Source organism: Bactrocera tryoni, chromosome 4 (genome assembly GCF_016617805.1).
Source record: "Bactrocera tryoni isolate S06 chromosome 4, CSIRO_BtryS06_freeze2, whole genome shotgun sequence".
Lineage (NCBI taxonomy): Eukaryota > Metazoa > Arthropoda > Insecta > Diptera > Tephritidae > Bactrocera > Bactrocera tryoni.
In genome coordinates this window covers 5,455,972-5,467,902 of record NC_052502.1, presented here as the reverse complement: position 1 = coordinate 5,467,902, position 11,931 = coordinate 5,455,972, and the positions used below count along the sequence as shown (strand labels likewise).

The 11,931-nt window shown below is 38.5% G+C and overlaps 1 protein-coding gene across 1 annotated transcript; it reads right to left on the bottom strand.

Annotated features, from left to right (window-relative positions):
• Window positions 1–383: 383 nt before the first annotated feature.
• Window positions 384–1,409, bottom strand: LOC120774722 (trypsin-4-like). The gene has a single exon (XM_040104472.1). It carries the CDS (start codon window positions 1,281–1,283, stop codon window positions 468–470), a length of 816 nt encoding a protein of 271 aa, XP_039960406.1. The 5' UTR covers window positions 1,284–1,409; the 3' UTR covers window positions 384–467.
• Between the last annotated feature and the right edge of the window lie 10,522 nt (window positions 1,410–11,931).

Sequence of the window (11,931 nt, the reverse complement as noted above, 5' to 3'; positions counted from 1 at the left end):
ATTGGCACCAAATTGCGAACGAAAAGAAGAAACGACTGGCGCGCTGTTGTAAACTCGGCTGTAAACGCGTTAGCAGTTTCGACGCCAATAAAGAAGAAGAAGAAGATTTGAAGATTAAATTCGACTAAAAGTATAAATTTTTCTTCTTATAAATAGAACTGGTGTTCTCAATGAAGGTTTTAAGAACTGATATGCTTACGCATAATGCTTAACACCAAAATTGTCAATAAGCTCGTGTTTGGTAGACTAACACTCCTTACATACAATTAGTAGGTATACCGTTTGACCCAGAAAATTTTAAAACTTAAAACTTTTATCAATAACCATATCTACATCTAGTGTGGAACTTAATAAGTAGTTATCACAACATTAATTTAAATTCCTTTCTTTTATATGATATCTCAATAAGGCCAATTTTATTTCAATAAATTTCGTCACAATTAATTCTTTGCTTTTCACATGCTTCTTTATTTTTTCCTATCTCTGGGAACGCTGTCCGCGTACTTCTCTGCCAGGGTGGTCTGCACCCAGTCGATCAGCTGTGCAACGCGTGTATAAACACCGGGCTTATTAGGACGCGCACAACCAACACCCCATGACACGATGCCCACAAGTTTCTCGTCCACTACCAACGGACCGCCCGAATCCATTTGGCAGGCATCGATGCCACCTTCTGCATAGCCAGCACAGAGCATGCGATCAGTGACCGATCCTTCTAACTGCTCATTGCACACAGTCTGATTGACAATAGGCACACGAGCGTACCGCAAAACGTAAGAGCCTGGCCCATAAGCGGACTTGTAACCCCAACCGGCCACCAAACCGACATCAGTATCCAACACTAATTCACCAGCTGCGGGCAAAGCGATTGGCTGTATGCGTAAGCTGAAGATGAGCGCATTGGACAGACGCACCAAACCGATGTCGTAATCCATGGTCTCCATGCTGAAGCGGCGGTCATAATGAATCGCAGCAACGTTGATCAACACGCCCTCGTGCGAAGAGCGGGTCTTTGCGCCTGCATGAATTTGTAAATCCTTAGCATCGCTGGCCACCAGGCAATGAGCTGCGGTGACTACGGTGCGTGCATTGATTATCGAACCGCCACAAATGTGGAAGCCGAATGTTTTGAGAGAGACAATGTACGGTATGTTGATAGAAACTGCCGACGAACCGCCCACAATGCGACTGAACGAAGCACCCGAAAATATGCTGGCCGCTTGGGTCCATGACAGCGCGATGAAAGCAAGCGCCGTGAACAGTTGAAATCGTAGGTTCAACATTGCAGAGTTTTAAGTACTTTCTAAAAAGATTTTGTAGAGCTGCACCTGCGTCACGATCCACCGCGAGTTCTAAAACGTTATTTTTGGACTGACTCGCGGAAATCGTGTAAGCTAGTGTCTGTGTCGGAAGTTATCTTGCTCCATTTGTACGAACTTGACACTGGGTGCAGCGAGACATTGGTTTCGGGGTTGTCTGATAAGCGACTGTTAAAAGAATTGACGAGCGCGAACATCAATTTGTAATTAGGCAAATTCACCTTATCGGAGCTCTTGGCGATAGCACTTTTTGTTTTTAAACAGTGAAGTCTAAATTTTAATTACCTGAACTGGGTGAAAATGCCATTTTCGTAAACAATGTTATTTATTTGTTTATGCTGTAATTCGATTCTGAATTATAGAGTTACTATTGTCTTAGTGTTATCCACTGTTTACTTGTATGTTTTTGTCTAGAACTACTCCATGTCTCAAAACACATACATATGTACATAAAGGTACCTGCTCAAAAAGTATAAATAATAATTGCCGTCAGCCCCTTTTTTATTATATTAAGGGATTATTCAAAGTCAGTTAACCCAAGAGAATTTTAACTGAATATTTTTAAAAGTTTAGTGAGAAAAGATTAAATTCAGAAACTAATTGAAAAATTAAAATATAACAGATTTTCTGGAACAAGTTCTGCCAAGAAAGCAAGCGAGTCCACTAAGCACTTTTTTTTAAATGTTCTAGGCACAACTTTAGGGTTCTCTGTTTTTATTCATAATCCGCATTTCTGGGTGGATCGCAAAATAAAATTAATCAAAGTCTCGAAAACACTCGTTTTTCTGCGGAGCTTCATAAACTTAAGCGTACTTAAGCGCGAAAAGAAGTTGTTGCATATTGAACAGATCGTGAGAAATTTTTCAGTGCATTCTCTGAACACTTTTTAAAGTTTGTTCAAATTATAGTCTATATAGTTGGTATCCCTGCGAAACTCATACAGATATGCAGAATGACATTAAGTCCGTCAAAATCGGGAAGGTACTCTGGAAGCTTTCGATAACAAACGAGCTTTTAGACAGGGTGATTCCGTTTCGTGCGTCTTTTTCAAGATAATGCTGGAAAAGTATTCTAAAAGTACAATAGTACTGGGGTACGTAAATGATGCTGACATCGTAGGCCTTAACAACAGAACTGTCAGCGCAGTCTTTTCCAGCCTAAAAAAATTAGCGAAAGAGATTGGTCTTGTGGTAAACGAGGGCAAAGCAAAGTACTTGGAGGTCGCATACAAAGATTCCTCGTGTCTATGGAACTATGTCACTGTTGGCAACTATATATTTGAAAAAGTTAAGGACTTTTTATATCTTGTAACCAGCATACATCCCACCAATAGTCTAAGCCTGGAGATCAAGCACAGAATAACTCTTCCCAGTAGGTGCTACTTTTGAATCGTTAGGCAATTGAGGAGTAGATCCCTATGACGAAAAAAATTACGTTCTTTAAGTCTCTCATAATTTGTGTCCTATTATACGACGCAAAAACATTGACGATGACGAACCGAGTTGAGAAAGCACTTGGAGCACTCGAGAGAACTGTTCTTTACAAGATCTTTAAAGTCGTCCGTTTGAGTGATGATTATCGAATAAGATGGAATCACGAAGGTTAGGTCATGGCATTCGCATGGAAGATGATGCTCTAGAGAAAAGCTTGTTCTACTCGAGACCTATGTGTGGACATTGGCAGCAATGGCGCCCAAGCATTCAATGGAAGAACCAAGTGCATAGCGACCTGCCTGAGAATGCCTCACTTCAGATTTACAACTGGTGTGAGCTCACCGAGGATAAAAGCAATCGCCAAAGTTTTGTGTTCTCGGCCCAGAACAACTAACAGTTGTAATGTAGTAGACATGGGAGCTTTCGAAGCTAGCTGTACAGATTATAGCACGGCATTAGTGCGAGTTGTCCGACGTGTTCAGAGCACTTTGAAGACTCTGAGCATACAATGTTTTATTGCCCGAGAAAAAAATTTAAAACTACACGGGTGTTAGTTTTAAGGTGAAAATTTTGACGACACTTATCTGTCAGTCCACTGAGAACTGGAAAGCTATCAGCGAAGCGGCAGCCTCAATAATGACAAAACTAACACATCAAGAGCAGACTAGGCGTCCGTCAGTCCGTGTCATAGAGTAGACTTAAATATCTTATCATTGCCACGAAGTAATAATTAACCAGATAGTTCCATGGGAGAGTCTGGAGTTGGGAGTAGGTTAGGTCTTGCTGATTGAAGTTCCGCACTCAAGCTTTTGATGCCTCCTCCTACCTAAAAAAACAAAAACAAAAAAGAAATAGAAGAAGAGAAGACAGTCATTTAATCATGAGTAACACTGTTTTTAAGTAGTTAGTCTATAGTAAATATTATATATAAATTTTCGAACATTTATTCGATGCTGAAACCACTAGCTTTCTTTATTGGAAAGAATGTTTAATATTTGTTCTGTTCTAATAGTAAACGGTCTGATGAAATACTAAATAAATTCACACCTTTTGAGCTCGGTCGGTTGTGAGTCAGATTTTATTATTTTAAGTACTAACGGGAATTTTATCAGTATTTACCTTAAGAAATACCAATAATAACTAATATTTACATATAAACATTAACCAGAAATAAGAAACCGTTTAATTTTTACCAATAGTCGAAGCAATTTGCAAAATTACTCATGAACAAATCGGCTGGGACTGTTATCGCGGGCAGTTCGCTTGTACACTCGCGTGTAAATCACTTGTAATATATTTTAACAAATGCTTTGAAACAAAGAAATAAATAAAAATAAAAAACAAAAAAAAATAAAAATAAAAAAACGGAATAAAAATAAATAAATAAAAAAACCATTTTTAACAGCTGTAAATATCAGCATTTTCGCCAATTCATAAATATGCTAGCATATAAATCGTAAATACGACATTAAATAAATAGCGAAAACACGAGTAATATATATTTTCACTAAACAAAAAGCGCTATTCTTTTCTCATTTCATTAATGAGCGAAACAATTATTTAAAGCGAATATTGAAAGCGTTCTTTAGCAAAAATATGTTAACTTCGGCTGCACGGAAGCTAATATACCCTTCATTTATTTTAGTAACTATGTGTTCAGTTTGTATGGAAGCTACATATATGCCATAGTTAGCCGATCTGAACAATTACTTAGGAGATTACATTGTTGCCCTAGAAAATAACCTGGACCAAGTTTTGTGAAAATACATTGTCAAATGTGAAAGTTTTCCATACAAGAACTTGATTCCGATCGTTCAGTTTGTATGGAAGCTATATTTTATAGTGGTCCGATATCGGCAGTTCCGACAAATGAGCAGCTTCTTAAAGAGAAAATGACGTTTGCAAAATTTCAAAACTATATCTTAAAAACTGAGGAATTAGGTTATATACATATGTATATACATATGTACATACAGATGGACAGACAGACAGACGGACATGGCTAAATCGACTCAGCTCAACATACTGATCATTTATATACATACATACTTTGTAGAGTCTCCGACGCTTCCTTCCGGGTGTTACAAACGTCGTGATAAACTTAATATACCCTGTTCAGGGTATAAAAATCGTAAAAATTTTGAAGCGCCACAAGATTATTTACATTTTAATGCATTAATAAGGAAGAAACCGTACATACATACACACCTGCACGCACTCACATCGGCATTAACCACAAATTAATGCCACAAATAGCTTCGCGCTCACAACAAAAACAAACTCGAGGTCGGTTAATGATGGCGGAAAAAGTGCAATCGAAAATGCTTGAACCGTAAATTGCGAAATATTGATATCCATAAAATATTAATTGACCCAGTGCTGCCACTTAACAAGTTCACACGCACAAACAATCACACAAATCCGCGAATGTATGTGTGCGTGTATGCAAATTAGTAATCAATGCTCGCGCATATTTGCTGCATAATTGGCCACATTCACTGCATTACCGCCAAACACACGCACACACATACATATATGGTACATTCATAAGCACACGCGCTGATATGCAGCTACGGCTTTTGGCGCAGTCGCATGCTTGGCAGCACTGGGATTCGGATTAATGCTGATTAAAATGTGCAGCGCTTGGACGGACAAAACAATTGGCGCACCAGCGTAAGTTGATTAGGCGCCTAATTGCCAATGTACAAACCAATATACATATATATGTATATATGGTAAATGCTTTAAGTGTATGCGAGAATGACAATCGTTTGGTCAACCGTGAATTGGAATGCTCATATAGTTATCGTGATTGCAAGTGTTGAGTTGCATATAAACGCTGCACATATACATATGTACATCCATATGTATGGTTTTTTTTTTTTTTTCTTTTTTTTTAGTAAGAGGAAGCGTCGAAAGCCGGAGTTTGGGACTTTAATTCGCTAAACCTAACCTTCTCCCAGCTGATGTCTCTCCCATGGGACCACTGGATAAAGTATTATTTCATGGGAGAGAAGAAGACATTTAAGTCTCCTCTATTGTACGGACTGACTGACGCCAAGTCTGTTCTAAATGTCTCAATCTTGTCATATTTAGATTTGCCGCTGACAGCTTTTCACTTTACAGAGGACTCGCACATAAGTGCTGTCAAATTTTCCACCGTGATACTACCCAAGGGTCGTTTTTAGCTTTACCCTTATACTTGAAAACCGAGGGAACTGAAAGAATACGTGTTCAGAGTCTTTTATACACTGTGTACATACACGTCGGACAGTATGGACAAAAGTCAAGACGATATTTGAATAGGTAGCTTCTGAAGCAACCATGCCCACTGAGTATTTGGGTAAGGTGGAAATCTAGGTCCCAATGTTGTGTATCTATCCACAAATGTATGTCGGAAATCAGTCGGTGGGTCCACCGTCCTTTGCATGAAGTTCCCCACCGTTGCTGCCACATTGCGATGCTGTTAATTCTCTCCTCTCTTTTTGCTGTGGTAGACGTCGCTGGTATGTTATATATTCGCGAGAATTCGTCTCCCTGGATGTCAATCGGCGCCATGCTGGCTAATACCTCAGCAGCGTCATTTGAAATGGTTCGGAAAGACTTTATCACGCGTATTGCTCAAAGCCTGTGCACTGTGTTAATTGGTCGAAATTCGAACCTCTAGAGTACCCTTTTAAACAATTTTGAATATCTGGTAATATTTTACAAAATAATTTCAATATACAACATTGTTAATTACTGTGTCCAAAAAATAAGGTGACATTGTATTTATTTTGAAAACTCTTTATTTATTCATCCAAATCAATTTCATCCCCTTCAAAGTAATCCCCTCCCGATGCAATGCACTTATGCCAACGGATTTTCCAATCTTCGAAACACTGGTTGTAGTCACTTTCCGCGATGGCCTTCAGTTCCGTCTTCGCTGCGGCTTGAATCTCCTCTATCGTATAAAAACGGTGTCCCCAGAGCGGTCTTTTGAGCTTTGTGAATAGCCAGAAGACGCACGGCGTCAGATCAGGTGAATACGGTAGTTGCGGAACGATATGGGTTGAGTTTTTGGCGAAATTATCACGAATTACGAGGGCAGTATGGGATGGTGCATTATCGTGGTATAAAAACCAAGAATTGTCTTTCCACAATTCCGGCCTTTTTAGGCGAATAGCGTAACGCAAATGACGCATAACGTTCAAATAATATTCCTTGTTTCCACGATAATCGAAGAAAACAGTCAACATGACCTTGATTTTTGAGCGGCCTTTTCGCAATTTTTTTGGTCTCGGCTCTCTTTTGGCACAATATTCGCTCGATTGATCGGTTGTTTCGGGGTCGTAAGCATAGATCGAAGTCTCATCGCCAGTTATAATGCGTTTCATGACACCCTGGTAGTCGGAAAGCATCGTTTCACACACTTCAACGCGACGCCTTTTTTCCAAAAAATTCAATGTTTTCGGTACCAGTCGAGATTTGACGCGCTTGAGGCCCAAAACATCCTTCAAAAGGGTATTGGCTGAGCTTTTCGATATGCCAACTTCATCAGCAAGGTCTCTAATTGTTAATCGACAGTTTTTCAACACCAAATCTTTGATTTGTTGAACGTGAGCTTCGTCGGTTGAGGTTGATGGTCGCCCTGGACGCTCTACGTATTCGACACGTTCACGGCCGGCTTGGAACTCACTATACCACTTGTAAACATTTTTTTTAGACATAGCCTCATCACCAAAGGCTTTCTGTACCATCCTCAACGTATCCGCAGAAGAAAATTGATCCGTGAACAAAATTTAATGCAAATTCTTTGCTCAACAAATTTCGACATCGCAAAAAACGAAAAACTCACTTTTAGCAGCTCTCAAAACGACACGTATCTCAAACACTAATGAATATTTTGACATGAAATTTGACATAAATGTGACTGACAGTACTACCAACCAAAAAAATTATAATTCTCCAAATCCTTCGACGCGCGCAGTTTAAATTCAAATGTCACCTTATTTTTTTGGGCACAGTAGTACATGTGACCCACGCTTACATTCTTATGTCTCAAATACACTATGTTCTGCACAAAATTATATTGGGAAAACATAAACTGCCACGACAAAGATTTGATTTTTGTTCAAAAGTGATTTATCACAAAAATATCATTAGATTCTTTTGAGCTACTGGAATTAACACCGGCGTTTTAAATATTGAACCGAAAATAAAAAATGGAAAGAACTCTTTTTTTGAGAAATCTAGATTGTAGATGAAAGAATTAGTTTTTCCATCTAGGGTTTTTGTTAAATATGAACACTTTTAATCAAAAATCCTTGAAAACCAGCTTTTCAAAGTTTTTAATTTTTCAATTTGAAAAATCCTAAAGAAATAGAGTTTTTAGGAAATGTTATGCTCTACAAGAATATGCGAAGTAAAAACAATTCAAAAGTTATGTTAGTTTTATGAAACCTTTCAAATTAAACTAAAAATCGTAACTTGACTGAGAGATATTTCTTGCTCAGCGTAAGGGTTAATTTTAACCCATAAATTCTCTAATTAGTTAGTTGGCTCACCCTAATAAATAGCTTTGATGAACACTTCCAACAGCTAAAAAAACATATATTTATTTATAAACATACATACTTATGTTATGTATAAATAAAAGGTTGCCAAAAAAGTCTTGCGGTATTTTTATTGATTTTTTTTTTATTGAAATAGAAATGAATTCAGCGATTTTATCGCAATTTTCGACGACAGGCCTTCCGGAGCGTGGCGCATCTTCGACCACCTCTACACCAGAACGAAAACGTTGAAACCATCGTTGTGTGGTGGAAATGGAAACTGTATTGGGTCCATACACTGCACAAATTATATTGGCGGCTTGAGATGCATTTTTGCCTTTATCGTAGTTGGTAGGAGTGCAGCCCAATCGGGCTCAATTAGCACGTGATGTGCCATTTTTCGTAGTAGTACTGTAAAATATGCCGCATTTTCTCTTTATTTTGCTCCATGTTTGCGACGCTATAACTCACGAACGACTTAAAAGAAACGACAATCAGTCAAACACGTGTTAGCGCGTGAGATGAGCTTTCCAAAAAAGTATAGCATGACCCGATGCGACGAAGAAAACTAGAACTACGCGCTTTTAGCGCCAACTAGCGAAAATACCGCAAGACTTTTTTGACAACCTATTATATTAGGTTAAAAAAGAAATATTTTTGCTCGGTTGCCTAAAAATAAACAAACGTCAACCGTTAATATCTTTTAAAAGGTTTAGTTTATGAAAATGTAAAAGACATCTTTGTATAACATTCCATTTTCTACAAAATCTATGAAACGAGATATTTTTTAAAGTATTTTGAAATGACTTTTGAACTTTTGAAACTGAAAGGCGGAGAACCTTCCCAAAAAGTTAGGAGCTCATACTGAGAGAGATAGTTGTTTCTGATCCACCCTAATAAGTATACCAGCATATATAATATATTCATTGAGCACCCCTACATAGTTGCGAAGAAGGTTAAAATGGACTCTTTAGTTATGCAAATATTGATTGCATGCTTTCGCACAAGTCTACAAGCAAACATAAGTAACGGTATACATATATACATATATGTATGTATGGCTGTGCCACTGTCGTGCCGGCATGCCAGTGCATTGGTTGTGTGCCCTATTTAAATATTGATAAAACATTCAATTCCCATTTCGATTTTCAATTGACTTACAACAACAAAATAGTACAACAATAAAATTTGCACATCAAAAACTAAATAACTTTGCAAAGAAGAGCCGAGTATGATGGATGTGTTGACTAGACTATATATGTACAAGTATGTATGTATGTATGTATGTATGTATGTATGTATGTTTGTATTTATGTGTAATGTGTGCCAGAATTTACTCTCGCTATTTAGTTTAGTAATTGTTGCAAAAACAAAAACACATTTAGCGCAATTTCCCTGCAAACACACACAATCCAGTGCATTATTAGCGCGCATAAAAGGCAACAGCCACAGTGCAGCTGCTAACCACAGACACACACACTAATAAATGCGCTTACCTAATCGCCTTGTCCCGTAAGCAACTGATTACCCCTCTATCCCCCGTGGCTAAGACCACTAAAGCGCTCGGGTCCACAGTGGAAAACACACCCATTTATGGCATTTATTTATGGAAATGTAAATATTATTTTGTGGCAGCACATCAAAGGCAACCCTGGTCGTGGGGGTTTATCGTAAATGATATGGATAACATAAAAATAAAGCATACATGTACCGTTGTATGCAAATAATACCCCTGAGTGGCACAATTCCAGCTAAAGCCCACCCACCGCTACAGCGGCGCGCGCCTGAGAGCGGAGCGAGTGTGAGTAAGTGATTGGCAAGGCGCGCTCCCGCACTCGGGCGGCGGGTTGGGCGGCGGGTAATAGTTTATTAAGTCAACAAGGTTGTGCACAATTTAGTTGTATTGATAGTTTGTTTGATTTGTATCTGTGTGTCGTATTTATTTATGTATCAACTGTGTATTTATTTTCTAGTGCTCATGTGCAACAGCTGCACTCACACATGCACAATGTGCGCCTTTGAGCTTTGTTTGCTTGCATGTGTGCATGCATATTTCCACTGGATTTCCGCTGCTCAGATGTTGTTGTTATGATGGGCGGTGTGGTTGACTGGTGGCAAAGTGGTGACGGTATGTGCATGTGTGGGTGGTTCGTGTCCAACTACAAAGTGATTTATTTATTTAAGGCTAAAGTGATTGAAAATTGATCCGCCGAGGGACATTCAACATAAACATACTCCAGCTCCAATGTGTCGCCGAACCGTGTTGCATGTGCAACACCCATAATGCATGGTGTATATGTAAGCATGTGTTCTTAGCTGGAGAGTTACATATGTATACCTATATTTTAAAGCTAATAAGCATTATGTGGTTATGGAGGAGTTATGTACACTTTATGGGATTAGAAATGGATTATCCCTTTCTAATGCTTTAAGCTGTTCTATCATATTAAGAGTATTTTTAATACACATAAGATCGAGGTTTAGAAATTACAGCTATTTTGTAAAAATATACTTCTTGTTTATATACAGCTAGTGTGTCTACATGAGCAAAATCAATAAAAGAGTTTTGGGTAAGAAACAGGTAAAGACAAAAATAAAAATTATTAATTTACAAATACAAATATACAAATAAATGTGTCCAGATACAAAAAACACCATTTCATAATCTAAACTCACCATTCCTAAATTCACCATACCTAAACTCACCATAGCCCAGTCAAACTCACCATCGCCCTCGTTTAAACTCACCCTATTTAATTTACCACAGAGGAACTCACCATATGTTTCCAGTGCAGCAAATTATGCCAAGATCTTGGAAATCGCTAGTTTGACCGTATTACTTCTGCATACACTAATTGTAGGAGTTGTTTCTTTTCATAAAGTAATTGTTGTATGAAGCGAAGTAACATGTGACGTAACATTTTAACACCAATATAAGCATATCTAAAAGAAGTACATATTCGAAACTGAAATTTGAACCCAGCTTGTCTGCGGAACATTGACTGATGTGGATTCCACCACAGGGAACTTATATTCGATCCCTGTCTTGCCTCAGATATCTTAAAGTTGACTTAAAGTTTTGAAACCCATTTAGGTGTATCTAAAAGCAGTCTTGGAAATAAAAATTTGAGCCCAATTTGTCTGAAGAACGCTAACTAGGGTGGATTCCGCCACTTAGAACTTTGATTCGATAAAATTGTTTAGTAAAGTGGTGTGTTTCGGTAGCACCAGGCCAGGCCAAAGAGTGGCACACAGCTACCTAACCAAGGACGGTATCCCTACGCTTCCGCAGCCGCAATACAGCTCAGATGTGGCCCCCGGACTTTTTTTCTTGCCTGAAAAGGCCGATGAAAGGCAAGCATTTCGAGACGACAGAGGGGATCCAAGCAGCATGCACCTCGGCTGTCAAGGCTATTCCGGAGAATGTGTTCCGTTACGCCGTCAATGCTTGGAAATCGCGCTGGTAACTCTGCATCGACGCAGAAGGAGCCAATTTTGAAAGTTTTTACAGAATTATAACGATTGGTTCAATAAACTTTTTTAAATCGACTCAGTCCTATTACCATGTATAGTATACCATGTATACATAAAAACAAATTTTTTGCGATATTTGAAAATCTGGCCTTCATGCGCTGAGGCCCTTTA